The sequence below is a fragment of the Phocoena sinus genome, chromosome 2, assembly GCF_008692025.1.
Source record: "Phocoena sinus isolate mPhoSin1 chromosome 2, mPhoSin1.pri, whole genome shotgun sequence".
In the NCBI taxonomy this organism is placed as follows: Eukaryota; Metazoa; Chordata; class Mammalia; order Artiodactyla; family Phocoenidae; genus Phocoena; species Phocoena sinus.
The window spans coordinates 91033069-91060737 of NC_045764.1; the positions used below are offsets into that span (position 1 = coordinate 91033069).

The 27669-nt window shown below is 41.3% G+C and overlaps 2 protein-coding genes across 3 annotated transcripts; one reads left to right on the forward strand and one right to left on the reverse strand.

Annotated features, from left to right (window-relative positions):
* Positions 1 to 1343: 1343 nt before the first annotated feature.
* On the reverse strand, positions 1344 to 25110 carry ADAL (adenosine deaminase like). 2 transcript variants are annotated; one of them, XM_032623248.1, is made up of 11 exons: positions 24533 to 25110; positions 18431 to 18657; positions 18059 to 18189; positions 17506 to 17566; positions 13926 to 14010; positions 10815 to 10896; positions 8554 to 8680; positions 7430 to 7510; positions 5061 to 5199; positions 2881 to 2981; positions 1344 to 2339 (listed from the first exon to the last, which is right to left on the reverse strand). In XM_032623248.1, the coding sequence occupies exons 3-11, from the start codon at positions 18097 to 18099 to the stop codon at positions 2145 to 2147; spliced, it is 912 nt and encodes a 303-aa protein (XP_032479139.1). In that variant the 5' UTR covers positions 18100 to 18189; positions 18431 to 18657; positions 24533 to 25110; the 3' UTR covers positions 1344 to 2144. The 2 variants fall into 2 exon arrangements, with proteins under 2 accessions (XP_032479139.1, XP_032479140.1); XM_032623249.1 differs by lacking the exon at positions 18059 to 18189 and having other exon boundaries at positions 24533 to 25100.
* LCMT2 (leucine carboxyl methyltransferase 2) lies at positions 24804 to 27051 on the forward strand. Its single transcript, XM_032623242.1, has one exon. It carries the CDS (start codon positions 24930 to 24932, stop codon positions 26988 to 26990), a length of 2061 nt encoding a protein of 686 aa, XP_032479133.1. The 5' UTR covers positions 24804 to 24929; the 3' UTR covers positions 26991 to 27051.
* The last annotated feature ends 618 nt before the right edge of the window (positions 27052 to 27669 follow it).

The following is a 27669-nucleotide window of genomic DNA, read 5'->3' on the forward strand; positions in this document are numbered from 1 at the left end:
ATGAATCTTTACCTGCTTTTTCTGGCTGCCTGTGTGGGGTTACTACAGGTATGCCTGTCTGAATCTTTATGTTCTAGGCTGAAAAACAAATTAGAATGTGGTAAAATAGAAATAAAAATCTTTCCTTAGTATCTGTATCCATATCCATTGGGACCCATCATAGCTGGGCATGGAGAATGAGTCAATTTTAAAAGACCCAGGACCAGCCCTCCAACCTCCAGATGAAGAGAATGTGCAAAAGGAATAGGGCAAGAAAACCATAATTCACAGTCATGTACCACAATGTCCACGCAGCTCTATTTACAATAGCCAGGACATGGAAGCAACCTAAGTGTCCATCGACAGATGAATGGATAAAGATGTGGCACATATATACAGTGGAATATTACTCAGCCATAAAAAAAAACGAAATTGAGTTATTTGTAGTGAGGTGGATGGACCGAGAGACTCATATAGGGTGAAGTAAGTCAGAAAGAGAAAAACAAATACTATATGCTAACACAGATATATGGAATCTAAAAAAAAAAAAAGGTTCTGAAGAACCTAGGGGCAGGACAGGAATAAAGATGCAGACGTAGAGAATGGACTTGAGGACACAGGAAGGGGGAAGGGTAAGCTGAGATGAAGTGAGAGAGTGGCATGGACATATATACACTACCAAATGTAAAACAGAAAGCTAGTGGGAAGCAGCCACATAGCACAGGGAGATCAGCTCGGTGCTTTGTGTCCACCTAGAGGGGTGGGATAGGGAGGGGGGGAGGGAGACGCAAGAGGGAGGAGATACGGGGATATATGTATATGTATAGCTGATTCACTTTGTTATACAGCAGAAACTAACACACCATTGTAAAGCAATTATACTCCAATACAAATGTTTAAAAAAAAAAAGGAATAGGGCAAAGGCAAAACTCTTACCAGGGAAAACCCAATTTTATCTCAAACTAGCTCACAAACCATTATCTGCCACCCAATCTGCCACTCCTGAGGATGGAAGAAGCAAGAAATAATACATAGTCTTCAAACATTCTAAGAAAGAGAAACCAAGCCCACTGATGGGGGAGCAAGAGGATCTATGCACCCCTCCCTTTTAATACTCGTTCAGCCTTTGTAGGGACAGACTGGATGGCATGTGCAGCAGAGGAAGCAAGAATATATTAGGAGCTGGACAGTCATATCTGTTCTCATCAATTGTTTCCTTAGTGCTATTATTTCTTTTTATTTTCCCCATGCTATCATTCTTCCCTTTATTGCTTATTCTCTATGGCCAGTGCCACAGAACTTAATACACACACACACACACACACATACATACATTCGTATATATACACAGAGGGAGAGATAGAGAGCACTGCCATTTCTCTTTTACTGTAATCTGAGTATAGAGGCTGTCTTGTCAACTCTGTAGAGAATTATTTTTATGGTAACCAGGTAGGGGAGGGAAGATGAGATATGAACATAAGAATGGATCAATTCTCTCTCCATTGTTCGGTTCAAAATCTAAAATGTATCTTGACTCCAGGAGGATTAATCATGAGAAGGGCAAAGGCAGATATCAGAAGCGAGCTTTATCTGTCACTTAGGGTCACCCACCCAAAGGAGATTAACCCTGGCTACTGGGATTCACAAAAATGCGTGGTATCCCTGGAGTCCACAGTTCTGGGGAATACTTAAGTGAAAGGAGTCCGATTAAAGTAAGCACAACAAAATACAGAGCTGTCATCACAAGCTAGATGGCTTAAAGGTTTTGGCGACAATCTGTTTTTCCTTCTCTCTTCACCTTATTTAGACTAGTAATTCCAAAACTTTTCCTGATGAGAACCTACTTTGATTTTCTTGAAGTTTCATGATCACTAATGAAGGACTGTTAAGTCAAAATCACTGCTGGAATGGGGAGTTCAGTGAGCAGCAACTTTGAAGTCCCTTCCTGTAAGCAGCATGGAGGTGAGCCATGGACGACCTCAGAGCCTGCCAGTCAGTTTAAGAGAGACTGGGCATCCGCCATGAGTAAGGTGCTAGTGTTGGAGCCCATGGCACTTGGCTGCTATGCTTCCACGGGAGGGAGCAGTGGACAGCTTACTAAGTGGCATACAGCAGGGAGATCTAGGTTGTAATACATACTCGGAAGTAGTTCACCTCATTACAGCTTAAAAATGGAACACTTTTGGCTTCAGATGATTCCACTTCTTCCTCAGATCAGACTTGGTGCTGTCAGAAGCAAAGATGTAGCTGATGGATTCATAAGACAGATCCCACACCTGAGACTGGGTCAAATGAAATGTTTCAGCTGCCAGCTGGTACTCTTGAGAAAGGTGTGTTGCAAAAACACCCTTATCATCGGTCTGCCAACATAAGCAAGAAAGTTTCAAAATGAACGAGGAAGTGATTTTTTAAAAAACAACAGCTTTCGTTTAGAGTATTTTCCTATTTACCATGCTTCTTTTAAGAATTTAAACAGGGGCCTATAAATATACCCATGCACATCTATGACTGAACAGGCTTGTTTATCCTTTTTAAGAACAAAAAATAAAACACCAGGGCAGTGGCTCTCAACCACGGCTGCATGTTTAGATCACCGAGGGAGCTTTTAAAATGTATCTGTGCCCAGGACTCCCCCCAGATCAATTAAAGCCAAATCGCAAGGGCTGGGTGCTGGGCATCAGTATTGTTGTTCCCCCAGGTACTGTCCAGGACCTTTCCCCGTAGAGCCAAACCAGAGTCACGCTGGCCCTTTGCAGCCTCTCAAGCCCCAATCTCCTCTCACACCTCCACTTGGGCATCACCCCCAAGGTGTGCAAGGCAGCCAGCTAGGTAGTGAATGTCTGACCTATGGCAACTCAGGGACTAAAGAGGAGCAAAATACCTCACAACAAAACACCTTACACAGATCACGGCAGGATGGAGAATGCTGTACCAGAATCCAAAATGATGCTGCTTATAAGATGGAACTGTCTGACTTTTGACGTTCGAGGTCAAACAGAGTTCTAGATGAAGAGGGGAAAGGAAGAAGCCTCTTATTAAAAGCAGATTAGTAGACTCATTCACTGTCACCAAGTAGATACATGAGAAATCTTTCCAAACTATGCTAATTTTCAGTAGTTCATTATTTTACAAAACTGACCTTTTCTTACATGTGAAAATTTGTAGTCCAATGAGTGTAGTTGTGTGGGAACTATGTGCTGCAGCTCATGGCAGGGAATTAACATCCCCTTCACAGCCCTGTGCTTCTCCCTTTCTTTTACCAAAGAAGGAGAGGAAAGAGGGGTGTGATAAGCCAGTCACCATGAAGAAGGCAGGGAAGTATCGTGATAGGGGAGCAGAAGGAATCTTTGAAGGGTTGCTGCACTTCTTCCTGGTCTTACAGTGGGAGCTAAAGTAAAGGTAAGAAAATGGTAGCACTGTCGAGGGTTACAGTATTATAAAAAGCCAAGAGCAGAAATGGACTTCTATGGCTTCAAAGAAAACCTCTAAACTCCTTTACTCAGACAACCATCCATTCACTGCCTGCTGCAAGTCCATCTTAAGAACGACTTCTATGATTATAAAACTCCTGCCTTGAAAAGCTATGCCCAGCTCCCCAGCCAGAGTAAAATACTTCACTGACTTGACTGATGGCATCTGCTCCCTTGAGTAAGGCGGCTGCAACACAGGGCCACTCAGTCCCAGCAATGGCAAACCCAACCTGCCCCTGCTGAGAGCAGAGCTGGGCCACCACACCAAGTAAGATCACTATGCAAGTGGTTTCCAAGATCCTCTACTTTTGTAGAGGTTTAAAAATTTCCTTAGTAAAAAGAAAAGAAATCTCACCCATTATGAATTGCTGAAAAACTCTATGTTAGTTAAAAAAACACACCCACACAGGTGTTACTGCAAATTGTTAAATTTGTAAGTTCAGTGAATTCATCATTCAGTAAAGAGGTTTTCAGCCAACTGCTTCTTTCCCTCATCAGAAAGGCCTTCCCCAACTATCCAATCAAAAGTGGTTATCTCATCTCTATTCTACCGGCCTGTTTAATTTTCTTCAAAGAACTTAACACTGATATTTTCTTGTGTATTTGCTTACTGTCTCTCTTACCTATGCTAGAATATAAGTTTCTTGAGAAAGAAACATTGTCTGTTTTGTTTACTGCTGTATTCCCAGCAATTTGAATAGTGACTGGAACAGAGTAGGCACTTCATAAGTATTTGTTGTTAAATAAAAATAGCTCCAGGGGGGTCTTCCCTGGTGGTCCAGTGGTTAAGAATCTGCCTTCCAATGGAGGGGATGCAGTTGAATCCCTGGTTGGGGAACTAAGATCCCATATGCCGCAGGGCAACTAAACCCATGCGCCACAACTAGAGAAGCCCACGAGTTGCAACAAAGACCCAGCGCAGCCAAAATAAATAAATAAATAAAAATAAAAACCCTACAGCTAACATTATACTTAATAGCGACAGACTGAATGCTTTTCCCTAAGATAGGGAACAAGGAAAGATGTAAACTCTCATCACTTATTCTACAAAGTAATGGTGAATAAGTTAAGTTCAGCAATGTCACATAACACATGATAAATATAAAATAATCTACTGTATTTCTCTATACTAGCAATGAAAAATAAAAAAAATTAATTAATAAAATAAATTAATTAAAAAAAAAAAAGCTCCAGGTATACACATGCAGACAAGCTAGTGTGTGATGGTTAACAGACATATAAAAATATACTTGGAATCTTGCATAAGTCTTAATTTTTAACTAAATGTTACACATTTTCACAACATACGTAAATTGGTCAAAGTCATTCCAAAATACTAGACGACCTTATTCCCTCAATATAATACCTGGTTCCAGGAACTGGGGAACGTGGCAGTGAACAAGACAGATAAGGGCCCTGCTCTCATGGAGCTTATACTCTAATGGGAGCTAAAACTTCCTGTTACTTAAATGAGGCTGAGAAAGCATCACTTAACTTCTAAATGATATTTATATATTTAGAACAGTGCTTCTCTACATATGAGTTGCAACCTGGGGGCTGGGGAGGAAGGGACAGTGAGTTGCCTGGAGGACCTAAAGCCTTAAGCCTTACCGAGCGGTATCTGGTGTTGCCTCACAAAGTCCACCAGATCCAGGGATCCTCCCTCCAAGGAGTTGAGAAATGTGCCGTGCCCGATTCGGTCAGGAAGCAGGTCCAGGAGTACTTGTGTTTCTTTTTTTTGGTTTGGAATCTCAAAAAAAGGGGAAAGAGGGCATCAATAACCTCTTTTAGTGGTTCTTAAAAGTACTTTTTTCTATAGCCAGGTATTTTGTCCCTCTGGGAAGGTAATGCAGACATTCTGGGAAGCTGAACCACTTAGACCTTCCAGCTCTCTTCTTTGCCTTTTATCTTCCCACTTATTTCCCAGTATTCTTCTAGATTCATTTTGATGATAGTAACTATGGAGTCAATAGCCTTTTCACACACATTCTCCTTTAAACCTCACAAGAATCATACAAAGTATTAAGATGAAGAAATCAAAACTCAGAAAAATAATTTTCAAAAACAAAATCTCACAATTCTATATGCATATGTGTGTTTTGTGTTGTGTATATGTCTTCATACATATTACAAAAAGGGACAGAAAAAATATATATAAATAACAAAACTGTTAATAGGATCAACTCAGGAGCAGAACTAAGGGGACCTTTCATTTTTTATTTCTTTACTTCTACTTTACACTATTTCTGTACACGTGGATTTTCTTCAGATACATATAACTTTTGTAGTTAAAAATATAAAGCATTTTAAAGAAAAGCTGTCCAGGCTCACAGAGCTAGTGAATGGTGGAGATAAGGGTGAAACCTGGCTCCATCTGACTCCGGGGCCCAGACTCCATCCACATACAGTGTGCTCATGTTCTATCTAACGACAAGGCTAGCTAAGTGCAAACCACAACCACCATGAAAATGTCTGGCTGTGCTCTTCATCTCCTAGATAGCCTAAAAGACAAACGACCATAACATGTTGAAATGAAATGTTTTATATCCAATGGACCAAACAAGAAAAGCCACAGAAATTAAGGTAAAGAGCAGGTTCTGATGCTATGCACAAAGGCCAGAGGTAACTGGCCTCATGCTGGCTGTTCTGTTATCCTGACCAGTGACTTCAATCTGGCATCAGTTTGGTCAACTAGAGGGTGTCCTACACAAGAAAGATCTTTTGATCAGAGTGTGGAAACATGGATCCTAGATTTTAAGTTCTGCCACTAGATTACTGACTCTCTGCTTTGTAGACATGAAAAAGAGCCAGTACTGACACGAAGCTCCCATTTTTCTCCTAGTCTTTAAATCATGACCTTAATTCTCAAAATAATCATACGAGGTAAGTAAACTAAGTATTATTTCCTGCATTCAAGAAACAAATTCAGGGGCTTCCCTGGTGGCGCAGTGGTTAAGAATCCGCCTGCCAATGCAGGGCACATGGGCTCGAGCCCTGGTCCAGGAAGATTCCACATGCCACAGAGCAACTAAGCCCGTATTCCACAACTACTGAGCCTGTGCTCTAGAGCCCGTGAGCCACAACTACTGAGCCCGCATGCCACAACTACTGAGCCCGCGTGCCACAACTACTGAAGCCCGTGTGCCTAGAGCCCGTGCTCTGCAACAAGAGAAGCCACCAATGAGAAGCCCGCGCACCACAACTAGAGAAAAGCCTGCACACAGCAACAAAGACCCAAGGCAGCCAAAAATAAAAATAAATAAATAAATAATAAAAAAAGGAAACAAATCCAAATTCATCAAGTTGTATAATTATGTATAGCTTTTTGTATGTTAAAAAAAAAGAAAAAACAGAAATAGGTAGAAGTACTGAGGTAGAAAGTCAATCCATCTGTAAAATGGGGAAAAGTCCAGGAGAGTCCCTTGGTTGCCTCACAGGGATGTGCTGATTAAGAAAGTGACTGTTCTCCAGCTACTCCCTGTGCATTATCTGCACTGTGCTCGTGCTGCCAAGGAGCTGGTGCCACAGGGGCACTTGATCTTCTGCTGAGCCTTATAAAATGATGATGAGCTACTTCCTTTCTTGCCAGTGTATGTGACACATTCAGGTCCCTTCCCTGCAAGGACAGGTGAGACAAACTCATGCTTTTCTCAGTGTCATCTTGCCGCTAACAAGGCTGCTGATATAAATTCATGCATTTTCTCTAGCAAGCTGTCAATTAAGCTGTTTTAAGGACACAACCGTAGTGCACATCAACAGCCAACCCCAGGAACCACAAAAACAAAGGAACAGTAACGTGAGGGACTAAAGCAAGTTATGCCTTCATCATTATAATTTACACAAAAATATTTCTACTTTTTTCTAAAAATGTTTTCCCAAGCCAGGTCTATCTTTAGCCATGTACAAATGATTATTATTTTCCATTAATTATTTTCCATCGTAATCCATCCTCTCCAGCCTAATTTTACAATATTATTTACCTCTGAAAGATGCAATGCCAACTTCAGACCTGATTTTTTAGCTTCTAAAAGAGGTTCCAAGAAGTCTTTTGCTTGTCCTACCTTGAATACAAAAGTTAAAATGAGGATGTATGAGTACAGGCAAACTGAAGAACTGGGTACTCTGTCTCAATAAAAAAAGAAATAAAATAATGGCAGAAAAAAAAACGGCAGATGGACTTATTTGCACATTTTGTTTATAAAGTATCTACAGTGTGCTAGACATGTTAGAGAATTCAAAGCTGGCACAGACACAGTTCTTGCCCTCAAGAATCTTAAGTATCAGTGAACCTGATGACAATCAGCTAAGCTTGATATAACAGTCACCAAATTTTACGTTCGGAAGGATATCTAGATATCTAAAGCTAAGAAGAAGAACTCACCTGATTCAGGAACCAGCATGATTTGTAAAGAAAGCTTCTATCAAATGGACGGATGAAACAAGGCCGGAACAGCCCAGGTTTTGACAAAGCCGTAAGAACCAGGTTCACAGGACTCTCTATTTCAATGGTTTTCAACTGGGGTGATTCTGCCCTCCAGGGGACATTTGGTAATGTCTACAAACATTTTTGGTTGTCACAACTAAGAGGGTGCTGGTATCTATTGGGTAGAGGCCAGGGATGCTGCTAAACATCTTATAATGTACAGGACACCCTCCTACAACAAAGAATTCTTTGGCCCCAAATGTCAGTAGTGCCACAGCTGAGGAACCCTGCTTGAATCTGACCAAGAAGCTCTAGACCAGCCTTTCTCAACTGGGGCTTCTGTGAGACAATTAAGCCCTAGCCATAATTAAGCATTAGACATGGATTACATGTTAATAAATTAACTTCTCTAGTAGAATGGTACTAGCTGTGAACCAAAATAAAATAATCATATTGTCATGCAAATCTTTTTCTCTTTTTTTAGGGGGCTTAATTCTTTCACAGAACCCTGTCTGAGAGCAGTTGCTGTAGACGTTCTGGTCATCCAGGGCAGGATAGGGCTTCATCCACACAGAGAGTCTGCTGGACCTCTGGAGAAAGCAGGATGCTCCAAGCTAATCCTCATCCCACAAACTGATTCTACCTTTTAGAAATAAAATATGTTTTGGAAAAGTAACTTACAGTAGGGTCTCCACTGAGGTCAAGGCCAAGAACTGTATCCTCAGTAGAAAGGAAGAACTCTTCAGCAAGTTTAACAGTCTCCTTGGCTACTGAAGGGCCACCTCTTCTGTCGACTGATATCAAATACCTTTGATACAAGAAAAACACAGTTGAAAATGAGTATTGATTGTGCAGATGAAAAAGACAACTCTTGAGTATGGCCAGAGAGGTATGGCAGGCTACATGGAATACATCTTACTGGAAAAGTACAGCCTGACTAACTTGACATCTTACTTTGCCATAAGGAATGAGACATAAATTACTAAACAGCACCAAATATCTAGTTAGTGTTCAAAGTTCTATCTCCTGTTTTTTTGTTCATGTATTTGTTTTTTACAGTTCGATTCGGAATCCAACTAAGGTCCACACATTGTATTGGTCAATGTGTCTCAAGTCTCTTTTAATCTATAGCCACTTCCCCCATGCCTCCACCCTCTACCTCACACCTCCCACCGGCCTCTTTTCTTGAATTTATTTGTTGAAGAAACCACATCATTTTTCCTATAGTTTCCCACATCTGATTTTGCTGATTGAATCCCCATGTTGATAACATGTTCTCCTGTCTCTTGTATATCCTATGAATTGGAAACTGGATCTAGTCTAGAGGCTTAATCAGATCAGATTCAATATTGAGGGCAAGAGGATTTCATACGTGGTGATGGTTCTTTCATCAGGAGGCTTAGATCCCTTATTTCATTAAGGGTTACAAGACTGGTAATATTCTAATTCTAACATGTATCCAATAGCTGATACAAATTCATTCTTCATACATTAGCTGGATTCCTACAAGGAATCAAATACCCAGAGAACCCCTGTTAATATTGTGTAATTTTCCTCTAGCATTTATTAGTTTATCTATTTATTCACAAAATAAAGAAATCCCTCCAGCATATATTTATTTACAAAATCTGGATCAACTATATATAAAATGCAGTCTTTTTTTTTCCACTTAACAATTTCCCCTGCCATTAAATGTTAGAAAACAATATAAATCATATGAATATAACATAATGTAATTGTTCTCTGATTGTTGGACATTTTAGGATATTTTCTACTTTTTGTTATAAATAACACTACTGTGAAGAATCTTAACATTAATCAATCTATTTCCTTTGGATACATTTCTAGAACAGAGTTACTGGATCACAGAGGGAAATTCTTTTTATAGATCTTAATACCTCTTTAGAGAGGTTTTATTAATTACATACACTCACCAGCAGTGTGTAAGTTCACAAACACTGGTTAATACTCTTTTTGGGGAGTGGGGTACCTGTTGAAATTGCATTGTAATATTTCTTTTTAAAATTATTTGATTAGTGAAGTTAAATAGTTTTCTATACATTTATTGGCCATTTGTATGTCTTCTTTTCTGAATTCTCTTGTCTTTTGCCTGTTTTTTTTTTAATTGGGGTATTAGTCCAGTTAAGCTTAATTTTGGGAGATTTTATAGCCAGAAACTATACAGTTAGCTTTCTTCCTTTCTTCCTTCAAGGACTTACTGAGCCCTAATTATGTGCCAGCTCTGTTCTAAGCACTGGTGGGGTAGTGGTGAATCAAAAGACACAGGCCCTGGCCTCACTGCATTGACACTCTAGCGGGTGAGTGTGTGTATACGAATAAAACAAGAAGACTTCTGATCTTGTTAAGAAGAGTGCCATAAAGGAAATAAACGGGGTGACTAGAAGATGTGGGGAGGCACTTTAGATAAGGTGGTCAAGGAAGGCCCCTCTGAGGAAGTGACAGCCACACTGAGACCTGAATAATGAGAAGCCAACCACGTGAGGATACAGTGGAGGTGTGTTCTAGGCAAAAGTAACAGGAAGTACAAAGGTGCTGATGTGGGACAGTCTTGGACTACTTGAGGAACAGAGGGCGGGCCAGTGCATGATAAGTGACCAGTGGTCCAGATAAGGCTGTTGAAGTAAGAAAGGCAGCCACATGGGACCTTGCAGGCCATAGCAAGAAGCCTGGATTTTCGCTGAAGAGCCATGGGAAGCCATACTTCACAAGAGCAACAGGACTCAGAACTTTACTGCCACACGAAAAAATTCAGAATTGCATTCTCAACTTTAAACAACAAGGTTCTTGACTCTGTTTTTTATTAAAAGATAAAAATCGGTTATTGGTTGATTTATAAAATCCACTATACTCAGGCTCAAAAGAGTATAATTTTTACATTCTAGTATTTTAAATGGTGACCACTAAGGTACAATGCTTCTTACCTAACATCAATGTCTATGTTTTCTTGTTTGGACTGTTTTATACCCTCAAGTACAGATTCCACATAAGTCTTTTTAGTCATTCCTGGAAAGGACACAAATAAAACATTTTTAAAGAGATCATCAACTACTTCATCCTTCAACATTAGCATCCCTATATGAACAAATACATTTTCATGTTATGTGTGATACGGGTATGGTTAAAGATGAGTTATGGATACATTTTAGTAAATACCATTTATACTTTAATAAAATTAAAAAAAATGAAATACTAGAAAAATGAAATTTAAAAAAAAGACATAAAATTCAAGCTTGTTTAAAAATTATTCTCAAATTCAACAAACATAAAGTTACTCTCGGGACTTCCCTGGTGGCGCAGTGGTTCAGAATGCGCCTGACAATGCAGGGGATACGGGTTCGAGCCCTGGTCCGGGAAGATCCCACATGCTGTGGAGCAACTAAGCCCGTGTGCCACAACTACTGAGCCTGTGCTCTAGACCCTGCGAGCCACAACTACTGAAGCCCACACACCTAGAGCCCGTGCTCCACAACGAGAGAAGCCACTGCAATGAGAAGCCCACACACCGCAATGAAGAGTAGCCCCTGTTCACTGCAACTACAGAAAGCCTGCACACAGCAACGAAGACCCAACACAGCCAAAAATAAATAAATAAATAATCAATTTTAAAAAAACCAAAAAACCTACTCTCGCAAATTGCCATAGAAAGTTTAAATGCTTGTTCTAACAAAACAAAAATAACAAAAGCCTTTTTCTGGGAATTCCCTGGTGATCCAGTGGTTAGGACTCTGTGGTTCTACTGCAGGGGGCATGGGTTTGATCCCTGGTTGGGGAACCAAGATCCCCATGTGCATAGTGTGGCCAGAAAAAAAAAAAAGAAGCCCTTTTCTAAGGCCTGTCCTTAAAAACAAAAAATGCCAGAAAATATTTTCTCTACTAGCAGAATGTTTTCCTGCTTGTCCAGGAAAAAATCCTCTCCCTCAACCCTGCTCAGACTCAGTGTTTCTCATCCAGGGCACTAGAGACGTTCTTTCAAGTTCAGGTGCTCAAGTCCTCCTCTTCTGTGGGTCTCTGAAAAAGCACTCTCCAGAACAACCTCCTCTAAAATACTCTCATACCCCAGTTATAAAATGTTTACTTTTGTTTTGTTTTGTTTTTTGCGGTACGCGGGCCTCTCTCTGTTGTGGCCTCTCCCGCTGCAGAGCACAGGCTCCGGACGCGCAGGCCCAGAGGCCATGGCTCACGGGCCCAGCCACTCTGCGGCATGTGGGATCTTCCCGTACCGAGGCACGAACCTGCGTCCCCTGCATCGGCAGGCGGACTCTCAACCACTGTGCCACCAGCGAAGCCCAAAATGTTTATGTTTAGTGGAAAATCTCTAGAAAAAACACAGACAATTATAAAGAAGAAAAATAAAAATAACCTGTAATCCCACCACTCACAGATAACCACTGGCTGTTTTTCTAAGTGTGTGTATATATGTAAACATATATATAGATAGATAGATAGATAGATAGATAATTTTGAACAGATGAGATGCTACTAGGTATATATGTATCCTGTTCCTTCATTTAACACTGTATTCTGAGCATGTCTTCACGTCATTAAAGTGTCTTTGCAAATATTTTTAATGGTTGCCAAATATTCCATTAACTTTTATTTAACTATTCCCCTATTGCTGCATACTTAAGGTGACATTCCCCTTTGAATCTCCATTTGAAGAGTCAACTAGCCCTAATAATTGGCAGGTCTCTTCTTTCCTTCCCTTTCACTATCCTCATCAGGATCCTACAGTTTAAAAATGTGAGATAAGAATCTTCTGCTCAGGGGGAGGAATAAATCGGGAGATTGGGACTGACATATACACACCAGTATACGTAAAACAGATAACTAATAAGGACCTACTGTATAGCACAGGGAACTCTACTCAGTACTCTGTAATAACCTGTATGGGAAAAGAATCTAAAAAAGAGTGGATATATGTGTATGTATAACTGATTCACTTTGCTGTACAGCAGAAACTAACACATTATAAATCAACTATACTCCAATATAAATTTAAAAAAAAAAGAATCTTCTGCTTGTCTCATTTCAGCACTTACTTTACTATATGCAGTTTCAAAAATTTTACCCCCTGAATGATGCTGGGCTACACATATCAGGGTGCAAAATGATCTGGTAGGGCCTCTTTAGGTCACAGACAAAGTGCTAAGGAGGACCCAAGGGCACTACAGAATATCTCCTGATGCTGCTCTTATGGAAAGAGGGTCCCAGGAAATTTCTCCAGATCACATCCAGATCCACTCATCTCCATCCAGAGAGGTTTTGCCACATCACAGCTTGCTCCTGGCCTAAGATACCATCAGTCCCTGAGACGTGAGTCAATAACCTTCATTTCAGTGATTGTCATGAAATGTGATTCTGCATCCACTCATTGTCTCACAAGTGCCTTGATGCAGGGAACTCGAACTAGCATTTATTTAAGACAATGTAACTATAAGGAAAAAGTGTTCTTTTCTCAGAGTGAGAAAAATAAGAACAAGCAAAATGTTTGCAGGTCTTTTTATTTCCCTCCAACAGACAATACCTGACCTGATTTTTTTAAGTTAAGAATAACTCACTCTGGGCTTCCCTGGTGGCGCAGTGGTTGAGAATCTGCCTGCTAATGCAGGGGACACGGGTTTGTGCCCTGGTCTGGGAAGATCCCACATGCTATGGAGCAACTAGGCCCGTGAGCCACAACTACTGAGCCTGCGCGTCTGGAACCTGTGCTCCGCAACAAGAGAGGCCGCGATAGTGAGAGGCCTGCACGCCGCGATGAAGAGTGGCCCCCGCTTGCCACAATCAGAGAAAGCCCTCGCACAGAAACGAAGACCCAACACAAACAAAAATAAATAAATAGATTAAAAAAAAAAAGAATAACTCACTCATTAATAACATACATCATTAATGTACATCAGAAGATTTGGACCACTGACCCTACTTTTACAATAGTGTAAAAGTAAATACTTCATAGTCTCAACTTGCAAACACATGCATCATCAAAGCACATGAGAAAAAAGATAGACATCTGCTGAGAAGTAGTTAGATTCTACCTGTAGCATTTTCTCTGGGCGTGCTCCTTAGTTCCAGGTACTTGACACCATCATCTGCAAATTCTTTAATGACATCTTTCGTGACCTGATAATAAAGGCAATGTATGCAATATTGATTATGTTAGTGTAAGCGTCCCCATGAAAATGCCACGTGCTACAGCTTTATTTCATGCATTAAATTTGATTTGCAAGTAGTGTTGGGAGTCTCCCACATGGTGAGGATGACCTGCTTTGTCACACCCCTGGTGGAGGCTGTGACAAAACTACATTTCCAATAGCTCCCCTTACCCAGCGCCCATACTCACATGAAATCCAAATCTGGACATCACCCACACCTTTTGTTTCTCTTCTCCCCTTTTAACCATTTCTCAATTTCCTAATGAACAGCAGACTGATAAAACAGAGGCAAAACTAAAACCAGTAAAACCACCTATGAGTGTATACTATTTGAAATTTCATTACATATGGAAATAAACAACTAAAATGATTAGGTAGTACTGATGTACCATTTAAAGTCATGGCTTAAGATTCTTATTCAAGCTATTTAGGGATAAGTTGTATTTTTCAAGAATTTCTTCCGGCAGGGTTAAATTCCCCCCAGAAGTGCTTAGGAAGATTCTTCTCAGGCAAAGAAAATGGGTGATAAATTTGAGTAAAACTGTATCCAATCTAGCACAAAACTCAACAATCCAAAAATTACTAAATCACCAAGATAAATGACATCTAACGGCTGAAGGCATGTTTTCCTTCATTGCCATCAACCCTAAAATATACCAAATCTAGAAGAAAAAAGGACCAAGTTAGAAATGCTGTGACAACCAGCCCTAGTTAGTCCTTACAGCTGGTATTCTACTCTTAACCTGCTTTGACCATGTGCACATGGGCATGCAGGTGCGGCGTCCTGGCCAAGGAACAAGGCTGGCTGGTTGCACAGATGGTGCCTAACTGGGTGGCCCCGCCTTGGTGGATTCATTGCAATCCAAGATCTGGGCCTCATCGTTTTTCTTTACACTAAAGCCAAAAAAGGAATTTATTATAATATGAATATAACGGGTGGCTTGGATTCACCAGGAGGTCTGGAGAATCAGCCTCAGAGATTACACAGCTCAGGACAACACAAAAGCATTCAAAATCATGTGACACCCCTGGACCAAGCAAGACACCACTGCTTCCTCCACCACTGAGCATAACCCTGCAGCCTCTGCAGCAGCATCACAGGCACTGGACTCCATAGCACTGCTGTCTCAGGAACCCCATGATGCTGCCACTGCCACCACCAGAGCACAGGCCTCATCTTTGCAGGTTGAAGAACTCACATCTTATCATTGCTCCAGCACTAAGCAGACCCAGAGACACCCTACCCCAGCTCACAGGAGACTTAACACAGAAGCCTATTTGTAATGTATGAATTGCCAACGAGGGTGGAAGTGAGGGTGTGAAGCGATCCTATCTACTATCCAGGGCACCCCCTTTCTTGATGGTGAGGTACGTGTGAAACCAAATAGAACAACAGAAGATTGCTGGCAAATACTGATTGAAAGCAATGGGAGGAAGATTTCTCTAGGCCACATTAAGGCCTGTGGAATCATCTCTAGCTCATGTCCAAGAACACTCCCCTAGGGTCCATATCCGTGTTGGCCAGTTTCAGCCCTTTCTGCTCCATGCAGCAACAGGTACCGAGGGCAACTCTTGGCACTTTGGGCTTTCCTCTTCTGTGCGCTGGACTGAGAACATCTACTCAAGTACTTTCTTCAGATAGAATCCAACACGATTAAGTTTCTGCTTTCTCCAAGAATGGTAAGACTGCACATCTTGAATGAGAAAGAACATGGGCTCTGGAATCGGACAAAATAGTCAATTCTGCCACTTACTCGCAGTGAGTGACCTTGAACAAGTTACACTTAACCTCTTTAGGCCTCAGTTTTTTTCATCTGCAAAAAGGGAACAATAAAAATGCCCACCTCGATAGGGAGGGTGGGAGGGAGATGCAAGAGGGAGGAGATATGGGGATATATGTATATGTATATAGCTGATTCACTTTGTTATAAAGCAGAAACTAACACACCATTGTAAAGCAATTATGCTCCAATAAAGATGTTAAAAAAAAAATGCCCACCTCAGAAAGTCATCTTGAGTATAGTGTCTGGCACATGCAATAGTTAATATTATTTCAGTCACATTTCAATCCTGTCTCTTTGAGATTACACCCAGTCGCCATGACTTGACTGTTAAGTGATCCCCACTCAGTCCCACATCTGTAAACAATCTCTTGGCTTACTCCCACACATGATTCATTTATTATATGTAAATGTTATTAATTTCACTCTCTGGGGCAACTCACTGTCATCCTCTCGACCACCTACAGGTGTTCGTCTAAGTAGCACTAAATCAAATGCTACAGAATCTTAATTCCTCGCCTCATTTTAATAAAGCTTTTTACCAACTTTGGAAGGAATGAAACAATGAGCATGGCATATGATACCCATGGAGCTCTCAGAATCTAAAATTTTATCAGGTTTGCTCTGTTACACGCAACAACAGAAAGTGAGACAGAGCCTCCTGTGGTGGACATTCCTAGCAGGGTTCAGTGGTACCTGCTGAGTGGCTGATTAGACAATGCTCCCTTGGGTTCCTATAAATCCCTGTGCATGTCTGTAACACAGAGCTTACCTCATGATGTTGGATTTATCCTCTTATGGGTCTGTCTTTCCAGCCTGACTATAGATTCCTGAGGGGCAGGGACCATGCTGATCTATCTTTATATCTCCCAGTCTTTAGCAGGGTGCTTGGAACATTGTGGGCACTTAGTCAACTTTTGTTGAACTAAACTTTTAGAGTTAACCCTCCTCCAAAAGGTGATTAATTTATTTAATAACTACCATGAGGATCAGTGTCAGCCAAGGAGGAAAATTCTTTCTTGACCAGTCAAAAGTCACCTCTCCAGAAACACAGGTTACACTTCTTACTTTGCATTTTTTCTAAGGGTTAAGAACACTGATAGGATTCTGCTTCTCTCCAATTACAAAGAGAATATTTAAAAATGCCAACCTGGTCAGATCAATATACAGAAGCCAGTCTGCCATATCAGACTCTAGTATCACAGAGCTTCAGCTAAGGCAACACAGTGGAGTCCTCTAGCTCTTCATCCCCAGAGGGAAGGCACAATTTCCCTAGTGATTAATCATTCAATCTGTAAGCACCTCTTGAACTTCTTCATTCTCTATAATGTCCACCCAGGGGCAGTTCAAAGTATCCCAAGCAATACATGTAAAGTCTGGGTCAGATATTTCATATATATATATGTAAAACAGGACAAGATTTTCTCCTCCACATTGTCCACTACCTAACAGAAGATTCTGATCTTGATTCTTTCCTCATATCTTTTATAATGAACGTATCTTTTGATATTAGCTCTTAGGCAAATGTCTTACATTATTTTTTAAAAGAGTTACCATAAAAAAAAGCCAGAAAACATTTTTCATCAGATTCTTGATGACAGCAAAAGGTCACGTGCAACAACAGAAGGGCATCAATTACTTACTAATTTTTAAACCAGTCTAAAAATTACTTCATTTCTCACCATTAGAATATCTTCAGGGCCAGTAGTAAGCTGATGAATAATTTGAAACATCTGGAAACATCTGCAACATGAAAAGTTTTAACGTACTTTAGTCATCAAAAACTTCACTAAATTAACTGATTTTAGGCTAATAGTAATCATATATTTATAAAGAACTAGAGAATAGGTTTTTCAAAAATTACATTGATCTGGAGGGATAATCAAATGACAGAAAATCATACGTTAATTTTAAGTGGGAAGTAATAGTTTCCCTTCTCCACCCCCCCAACCCCTACCCCAAGTGGTAGTAGGAAACTGGGGAAAAAAACCAACAAGTCTATATTTTCAAGTCTAAAGAATATTATAATATAGTGTAACTTCACAAACAATACAAATCACTAAAAATACTGTCAACAGTCTGACAGTTGGAAAAAATGCTATATGTCAAGTTATACTCTCCATACCAGATGGCTACCCTATTTCTTTAACTACAAAAATCTGAATCCTTACATACTATTTATAATCGCAAAATAGAGGAAAAAAAGAAGTATGTCCACAATCTCCCCAAACTCACTCTTCTAAAGTTCTTTTCTTTCCCTTGTCAATCATAGTCATCTGATAGTGGATTTTAAGACCTGGCTTCTTGGCTATTAACTTCTTTATGGTATTGGAACTAATGGATCCATTCAAGTGGGCATGAAGTTCCTAAAATAAGAATACAATCAGTAAAAACTTCTCAAGTCCACTAGATTCATAGCATCATACCAGGTGCTTGATGTTTGTAGTCTGTACTAGGCAAACTGCCTACTAGATGTAGCTATATAACTTTTAAAATGTACAAAGTTTGGAAATTCTACTTATAAAATGTACTTGTCTTTTGTGAAAAGAAACAACACAGAAGTCATTATGATTAACAACACTCCAGATTCCTTGGTTGAATTCTCACCACTTTAGGTAATTACTGAGTAAAGGTTGTCTTCCATGGCTGTTGTTCTTCTGCCTCCATCATGATTTAGCAGAATAGCAAGGTCTTTCTCCAAACACTTATTCTTGGCATGAACATACAATGTGGTTCAGTCAGTAAGTTCTGTGGTCTTGAATTTCCTTCAGATTGCTTCACTTCCACCCATTTTGATAAGATAAACAGTATGCATAGTCTGGGCTCAGCTTCACCTATTTAAAAGACATGTGAACATTTTCAGATGTTGATGCAAAAGCAAAGAAACAGGTTTTGTTAATTTACTCCTCTAAAAGACAAAAGCTACTCCAAAGCTAAATTAAGTGAGCCAACAACCTGAACAAGAAATAAGAAAAGCCCTCAGCTGGTAAGAGGTGAATTAAAATCTGAAATTAGTAAGGGTATATTCCTTTACCTATTAGCACTTTCTATAAAACTACTTCTAAAACTAGAAATTTATAAGACCTATTTTGGGTCCCAAAGTTTACATTTTTGACCTATTTAAAATATATAAAGGAAGAGGCATTGGAGTCGGATGGACCTAGATTAATCCTTTTACCACTTCTGCTCTTAAGTAGCTGTGTGGCCTTAGTCACTTTAACCCATGGCTTCAGTTTCTTTATTTGTAAAAATGGGATAAAAATTCGATAAAACTGCAGAGTAGCTGTGAGGATTAATAAAGTACTTAAATTCCTCTCTTGCTATGTTCCCACATAATCCAGTGACTACCCTTAACTCAGCACTTTATCACACTGCATCTCAATCACTGATTTACTTGTCTTTCTTCTCCACCAGAATATATAAACTTCCTAAGAACAGGGACTATGGTTTATACTACCTCCCTAGCACCTGATAGGGGATAGAGTAGGATAATTAAACAGTTTACTTTAAAAATCCCACTAAAGGATTAAAGACAGAAAGGGAATTTCAAGGGAGTTCGGGAGACTGGTGTAAGCTAACGACCACTTAAAAAAAGAATCCACTAACCTAGCAACAATCTACCCTACCTTGAAGGAAGAACAGGTGCATCCAAGCATCAGACGCACTCAAGCCACAAACCCTGATAGTTAAAACACAAGACAATAGATACCGGTCTGAATCTTGTTACATGAAGTCAGGGAGTTAATAGTCCTTGAAGAGCAGCATTTCTTTGTGTAGCCAAGACAGAAATACAGGGAAACAAACTAGGTGAAAGGGGACATTATACTGAAAACCTGAGATGAATTACCATATTTTAGTATATGTTACCACCTTTTTGCTAATAATACATATGATTTAAATAGCAGCATGACAGTCCTGGTTTAAACCCTTCAGGGCCAAAAGGAGAAAATAATGATGTAAGCCTTGACGTCTGCCCAAGAATGAGGAAGAAGGTGGTCTTCTTCCCCTCCCAATTTTCTTTTGTTTATAAAAATGAAGCCCTCTCAGTCCTGGGGCAGAGCCTTCTCCCCTGCCCGCTTGCATTTCTTACAAGCATCCCATGCTAATAAACTCACTCTTTGGGAATTCCCTGGCAGTCCAGTGGTTAGGACTCGCGCTTCCACTGCACGGGGCTCAGGTTTGATCCCTGGTGGGGGAATTAAGATCCCACACGCCGTGCAGGCCACAGCTAAAAAATAAAAAATAAACTCACTCTTTGCTGCCACTTTCCCTCTCAATGAATATTTTTTCTGCGCCAAGACAAAAGTACCTGAGTTTCAGTAAGTTCTGACACCATGAGAGCAGTTTCAATTAAAAGACAGCGGGAAACTACTGAGCCCGTGCGCCACAACTACTGAAGCCTTAGAGCCCGTGCTCCACAACAAGAGAAGCCACCGCAATGAGAAGCCCGCGCACCGCAACGAAGAGTAGCCCGGCTCACTGCAACTAGACACAGCCCACGCACCGCAAACAAAGACACAACGCAGCCAAAAATTAAAAAAAAATTTTTAAAAAAGACAGTGGGTTCGAGTCCCTCCTAAGTCAGGGATCATGGGTTCAAGTCCCAATCTGAGGTGCAGGTGGGTTCGAGCCCCAGCCCGTGGGTTTTGAGTCCCACCCGAGAAGGTAGTGCAGTTTCACACCTAGCCACAGTGCCCAGCATTTGTAGGTGATAATAAATCCTAATTTCCCTTTACCTCTGAAGGTGGCTTATAAATTAAGACAAAATTCCAAGTGAAATTTAGTGATTTTCAAAGTATGGTCCTCAGATATTAATGATGATGACATTGATAAGAATAGCAGTTTCCATTCAGAGCCTACCAGTTAAGTGGCAAACACTTTTAATAATATTATCTATAATCCTCCCCATAAGCTTGCATAATAAATATTTTCACCACATTAAAATCACTAAATTGATACTGAGAGGGTTAAATAAGTTACCAAGATATTAAAATGGGCAATTAAGAAAATAGTTTGTAGAGATCTAGACAGAGCCATATAAATCCACAGAAAGGCTAACCCAGTATGAGATAAATTTCAACAGAATTTCAATAAAATGCCGTAGTAAGTGCTTAATAGTAACAAATGAAAAAAGATAGACTATTTAATCAATGTTTAATATCTCTACTGAAGTACATAAGAGATGTCAGTAACACAGAAAAACATACCTTGACATAGTAAATTTGTCATAAATTGACAAAAGTAAATGTTAATCAAAATATTCCCAAAATTATTCCTTAGAAATTGATTTTTAAAGTTCATGTGGAAGACTTAACTTGTAAAATTATTCAGAAAAAAATCTGAAGCTCAGAAGAATACCCAATATGGGTGAAGGTGAGAGTAAAAGTTCTGGTGGAGCAGAACTTGGTATGATATTTTTGGAAGGTACTTTGGCAACACACACACACACACAAACCCACATACTTTTTGACCCAATAATTATACTTTTAGGAATTTATCCCGCATCTTATAGGATACGTACAAATACACTTCTTGTAGCATTATTTATAATAGCAAAAAATTGGAAACAACCTACATGTCCATCAGTAGGGTACCGGTTAAATTAATTGTATACCCATCCAACTGAATATCTACGACTATATGGAAAGACTTCTATAATATAGTGTTATTTCCAAAAAGTAAGTTGCAAAAAAACATTGTTCACAAAGATGACCTTTATAAACAAAGCATGTGTGTATACACACACACACTCTTATTTATATATATCTTTATTCCTAAAATAGGTATGAAAGGATACATAGAAAACTGTTCGCACTAGAAAGTGGGTTGGAAGCGGCAAAGGTCAAGGGACAGAATTTTATTTTTACTTACCTTATAAAGTTTTGTGCAATTTGAAGGTTTTACAACTTGCATGTAATACCTGATTACTTTTTGAAATAATTTTAATAAATTAAATTTAAGTAATAAATTTAGATAATTCACTTATTACTTTTAATAAATCAATTAAAATAATTAACAAATTATTTTACAGAATTGTTCATAAAATAAATAACTTTTACAAACCTTGCAAAACAGCTTTATTAATATGAATTACGAGAGAGAAGAACTTTTACGTTTAGACAACAGAATGACAGCCCGAAAAAGCATTTAGGACATTTTACATAGCAGGCTGTTAACAAATGTTACAGATGGCTAACTTTTCGTATAAATTTTCAATCCTACTCTAGGATCCTGACCTGATTTTGTGGCACATTTCAAACCACCCTCCAGATTGCCCCTTAACTAGTCATGAGTAAATTTACTGACCTAATAGCTACAATGTTAACCTATGGAAATTTGAAAGCCACCAAAGCAAGCATAGCTTTTACACATTTTTAAAAGTTGTTTCACTGATCATTACCTAAGCTATTGCTATCAACAATTCCATGCCCTGCCAGATTCAGTCTGCCTGAGCTGGCTTTGGCATAGATCAGAAGCAGGTGGGGTGGGTGTGATGTGCCAAACAGCAACACATTGAGATAAGATCCTTCTACATTTGTACTAATATTTCATCAAGTTAGAGCAGGGCCAGAACCAGGTCTCCTGTTCTCCTGGTGCAGGGGTCCCCAACCCCCGGGCCACAGACCGGTATTGGTCCCTGGCCTGTTAGAAACCGGGCCGCACAGCAGGAGGTGAGCGGTGGGTGAGCAAGCGACGCTTCATCTGTATTTACAGCCGCTCCCCCTCGCTCGCATTACAGCCTGAGCTCCACCTCCTGTCAGCATTATGGCGAGTATAATTATTTCATTATATATTACAATGTAATAATAATAGAAATAAAGTGCACAATAAATGTAATGCGTTTGAATCATCCCGAAACCATCCCGCCCCCCAACTCCTGTGGAAAAATCGTCTTCCACAAAACCGGTCCCTGGTGCCAAAAAGGTTGGGGACCACTGTCCTAGAGAACTTTTTTCCTCCCCGCCCTCCACTCCTGCCCCCAAAAGGGAACTCAGGTTAATAAAAACACTTGTTACTATTTATTAAGCACTTAGTATGAGCCAGGCATTCTGCTAAATGTCTTGGATGGTAATTTTACTTGATTCTCATAACAACCCATGAGGTATTACTGTCTCATTTTACAAAAGAAAATATAGATTTTTAACAAATAACCAGAAAACAACTGTAAGGCACCCAAATCACAAATTTTGCTCCATTCTCTTTCTTCTTGAATCATTTTTCTTGATCTGTTCTTTACCAAAAAAGAAGTATTTCTAATATATCATGTACATTTTACTAACTTGTCATATAAAAATTCATTTCTACAGCACAGTATATTTTTCAAAGTCCTACAACTTTTTTTTTCTCTTTGACCCTCAATAATCCCTGAAACACCACACAAAGCAACACTTAATCCCCTCATTTTAGAAATGACTATCTCAAAGTCCAGCAAGCTCAGGGGAGTCCTTCTCCCATTCCAATTCCAAACTCAAGCGTTCCATAGACCCAGCTGCCTCAGGCTGAACTTTACAACTCAGTCACTACCTTTATAGAGACAACGAAAGCCTTCATACATGAATTCCCTCTATTTCTCTCTGCTTTCCCTCACACTTAAATTTATCTTTATCTATACCCCTTCTTCCCTCGTGAATCAGAGAAAGAGGATTCATTCTCCTGTCCCCAAGACTAATTTGTGCCCAGGATCCCATTCCTTCCTATCTATTCCAAGTCATTACTCCACTAATCTTCTCACTTTTCTGTTCATCAACCTCTCTCTCTCCAGTTGCTAATTTCCCTCAGGGAACCACCAGGTAAGTACAGTACTTGCTTCCACCTTAAAAAAATAAAAATGAAAATAAACTTTCTTTTATCCCCCATTCCTCTTTAACTACTGCCCTGTCTCTTCTTTCCTTCTGAGCTAAACTTCAGCTGCCTCCATTTACTTATCTCCCATTCATTATAACATGGATTCTGCCCTTACTACTCCACAGAAATTGCTCTCCCTAAAGTCATTACGAGCTCTTAAACACCAGATCTAAATGACACAGTTCCAGTATCCAAATCCAAACTGGCTGGACTCCAAAACTCATGCCCTTCACCATTATGCTATGCTGCTTCAAGGTAACCATACTTATAGTCATCCTGATTTCCTTCTCCATCTCAGTCACCAAATCCCAATTAATAAGTTACAAATCCCGTAAATATCTCTGCAAGCGATTTCCTACGGGTGACGACTCCCAAATACTCAAATTAGAAACTCGATTATTTTAAACCTCCAAGACTCAGACCGTATCAGAGGGAAAAATCACCTCTCTTCTATGATTCCCTCTTCCACAGACATATTCAACTTTGTCCTAGAAAACAGAACTTTGAACGTGGAGGGGAATGTCATTTTACAGCTGAGAAACAAAAGGCTGAGTGGTTTACTTATTGTCAGCTTAGCACAGAGCCCGGAATACAAGGGAATCAATAGTGTACATCTGTGGGGAAACATTGATTGGGTGAGTCACAACTTCTGTAAAGGTTTCTTCATTTTGCACCTGGCCTCACTGGCTTGTTTTCAGATTTAAATGGGATCTCTTAGTAAGTACTCGTAGTTAGCATCCGAGGAGCGACCCCTTCTCCTTGCCCACCAAAGTCAGTGGTTCTAACCCTGCTTTGCCCCTACCAGACACTCAATGCAGACCCTGCCGTCCAAGGAGCTCTGGTTGTCAGTCCCCACAGACTCACCTCTTAAAGATTTTTGTCAACAGTTGAGTAAACTTATGACAGCTTAAATTTTCACTTCAGACAGGAAGGCTTGTAGAAAAGTAACAACCCGCGCTTCCCTGACACAGTCCACGTGTCCACAATAAGCTGCAGCCGTCACTCTTGCCGCCAAACCGCAGTCCCAGAGAATCAAAGAAATGTCAATCACAGCCGAACGTCAGCACCAGCTGCACCCTCCTCAATACTGATTGGCGAGGTGCGCTCTTCCCGGAAGTGACGCACACCTGTCCAAGGAAGAGGCGTCACGGAGCGGGGTGCCCGGGGGTGATTTTTCCGTACAGAGTCCGCGAGGTGGCTACCGGGAAACGAAAAGGCAACTCACCACCGGGACCGACCGTCGCTCCTGAGTTCCCTAACTATGGGCCCGCGGAGCCGCGAGCGTCGGGCCGGGGCAGTGCAGAGCACCAACGACAGCAGCGCCGTCAGCAAGACCTCTCTGGCTGCGCGCGGGTACGTGCACGACACCTTCGCCGCCTTGCTAGTTCCAGGTACCGCGCGCCGCGCGCCGCTCATCCACCGCGGCTACTACGTCCGCGCACGCGCTGTGCGGCATTGCGTGCGCGCCTTCCTGAAGGGGACGTGCGCGGTCCCCGGCGCGCCTCGCGCCCAGATCGTGTCGCTCGGCGCTGGCTCGGACTCGCTGTATTTTCGCCTCAAAACTGCGGGCCGCCTGACCCGGGCTGCCGTCTGGGAGGTCGATTTTCCGGACGTGGCACAGCGCAAAGCGCAGAGGATTCGAGATACGCCGGAACTGTGTGCGTTAACCGGGCCTTTCCAGAGCGGGGACCCCGGGTACACGTTGTGCTTTGAGAGCTCGGACTACTGTATCCTGGGCCTGGACTTGCGGCAGCTGCAGCGATTGGACCACGCCTTGGGCACCGCGGGCCTTGACGCAGCCGCACCGACTCTGCTCCTGGCTGAGGCTGTGCTGACCTACCTCGAGCCGGATGATGCCGCGGCCCTCATCGCCTGGGCCGCACAGCGTTTTTCTAATGCCCTTTTCGTCGTCTACGAGCAGATGAGGCCACGTGACGCCTTTGGCGAGTTCATGCAGCAACATTTTCGGCAGTTGAATTCTCCCCTGCATGGCCTGGATCGCTTTCCCGACGCGGAAGCCCAGCAGCAGCGCTTCCTTCAGGCCGGCTGGACCGCCTGCCGTGCCATGGACATGAATGAGTTCTATCGCTGCTTTCTTCCCGCAGAAGAACGCCGGCGCGTGGAAAATCTCGAAACTTTCGATGAGTTTGAGGAGTGGCATCTGAAGTGCGCCCACTATTTCATTCTGGCCGCTTCTCGGGGAGACGCCCTCTCCCAAACTCTGGTGTTTCCACCCTCAGAGACGTTTCCTCGGATAGATCCTCCTTCCCCTTCAGGAATCTTCCCTGCCAGTGTAGTCACTGGTGATAGCCAGGGCCCACACCTTAAGAGATATGGCCACGCCTCGGTCCTTTTGAGCCCAGGTCTTATTCTCAGTGCTGGAGGATTTGGAGAGCAGGAGGGGCGACATTGCCGAGTGAGAAAGTTTCACTTGCTCTCAAGATACTGTGACTTTGAATGGAAAGGCAACCAAATATGCAGTTGGGGGATTGGAGCTCAGTGGGATGGACGCCTTTATCACACCATGACAAGACTTTCAGATACTCAGGTTCTGGTTCTGGGAGGGAGACTGTCCCCATTAACTCCAGCCTTGGGGATTCTCCAGCTTCTTTTTTGCAAGAGTGAGGATAATAACCCTGAGGACCTAAATGTCACAGTCACAAAGGTCGGCCCAGAAGAAGATTCCACTTTGTCATGTTGGCGCCACTCAACAACAGAAGTGTCCTATGAGAATCAGAGATATTTGTTTGTGTATGGGGGCCGCAGTGTGGCCGAACCTGTACTAAGGGACTGGCATTTCCTACATGTGGGGACAATGGCTTGGGTCAGGATCCCAGTGGAGGGAGAAGTACCTGAAGGTCGGCATTCCCACAGTGCCTGCAGCTGTCAAGGGGGAGCCCTCATTGCTGGAGGTCTAGGTGCTTCTGAGGAGCCGTTGAGCTCTGTATTCTTTCTGAAACCAGTCTCTTGTGGATTCATCTGGGAATCAATAGCCATCCAGCCTCCCATTACCCCAAGGTACTCCCACACAGCTCATGTGGTCAATGGGAAGCTTTTGTTGGTTGGAGGGGTCTGGATTCATTCCTCCTCAGTTCCTGGAGTGACTGTTATTGATTTGTCTACAGGACTGAGCTTCGAGTATCAGATTGACACAACATGTGTGCCATGGCCGTTAATGTTACACAATCATACCAGCATTCTCCTTCCTGAAGAGCAACAGCTCCTGCTCCTTGGAGGTGGTGGGAACTGCTTTTCTTTTGGTACCTACTTCAACCCCTGTACAGTGACATTAGACCTTTCTTCCTTAAGTGCAAGGCAGTAAGGACTGGACTTGTGATATATTCAGGACCCACTAAAGTAGACAATAAAGCTTTCCAAAATAGTATTTGACTCTGGCTATAGATATTACCACTCCCCTGTTCCCATTCCTTTTTTTGTTTTTGTTTTTTTCTGTTCAGTGCAAAAAGAAAAAAAGTTGTTTAAACACACACCAACATTCAAAGAGATGGTACAAAAATAAAACATAAATAGGCCTATCTGAAGAGAGTGGTCATACAGTCCTAGAGTAGGAATTGGGGGCCTTTGGGTCCCTGTATCTAGTTTACTGGTCTTCCTCCCATTTTCTAATCTGAGTTTATCCATTTACTGAGTTACAATGACCTTTAGCCTAAGTCAAGTGAAACTTTTCCCAATGCCAGGTTTTGTGATTTTAGATGGGACCTTGGAAGAAGTTTCACACAGATCCTTGGTAAGAATACAAGGCTGAATATACGTGAAGGGACATGGTATTGACCTCATTCTTCATGTATGAAACCTGAAATGAACCCAGTTGCAGTTTGATTAAAGGATTGTGCCATTTAGTGCAGCAGAGAACTCTGTGATAGCTTTAATAAGACACATTTGTATGACTTTATTGACACATGGTTTTGTTCCATTTTTTTGCCACCGGTTCTATATTTATTTAGAATTATAAGTGCTAATAAACCAAATATTTGATTTCT

What these genes read in the sequence shown, in the direction of transcription:
- ADAL (XM_032623248.1), bottom strand. Translation starts at nt 18,099, where the DNA reads ATGACTATGATTGACAAGGGAAAGAAAAGAACTTTAGAAGA. An exon ending in GCCCTGAAGATATTCTAATG is followed by an intron (nt 14,011 to 17,505) that starts GTGAGAAATGAA and finishes CTTTATTATCAG; the next exon opens with GTCACGAAAGATGTCATTAA. An exon ending in TCCATCCTGCCGTGATCTGT is followed by an intron (nt 2,340 to 2,880) that starts GTAAGGTGTTTT and finishes TTATGTTGGCAG; the next exon opens with ACCGATGATAAGGGTGTTTT.
- LCMT2 (XM_032623242.1), top strand. Translation starts at nt 24,930, where the DNA reads ATGGGCCCGCGGAGCCGCGAGCGTCGGGCCGGGGCAGTGCAGAGCACC.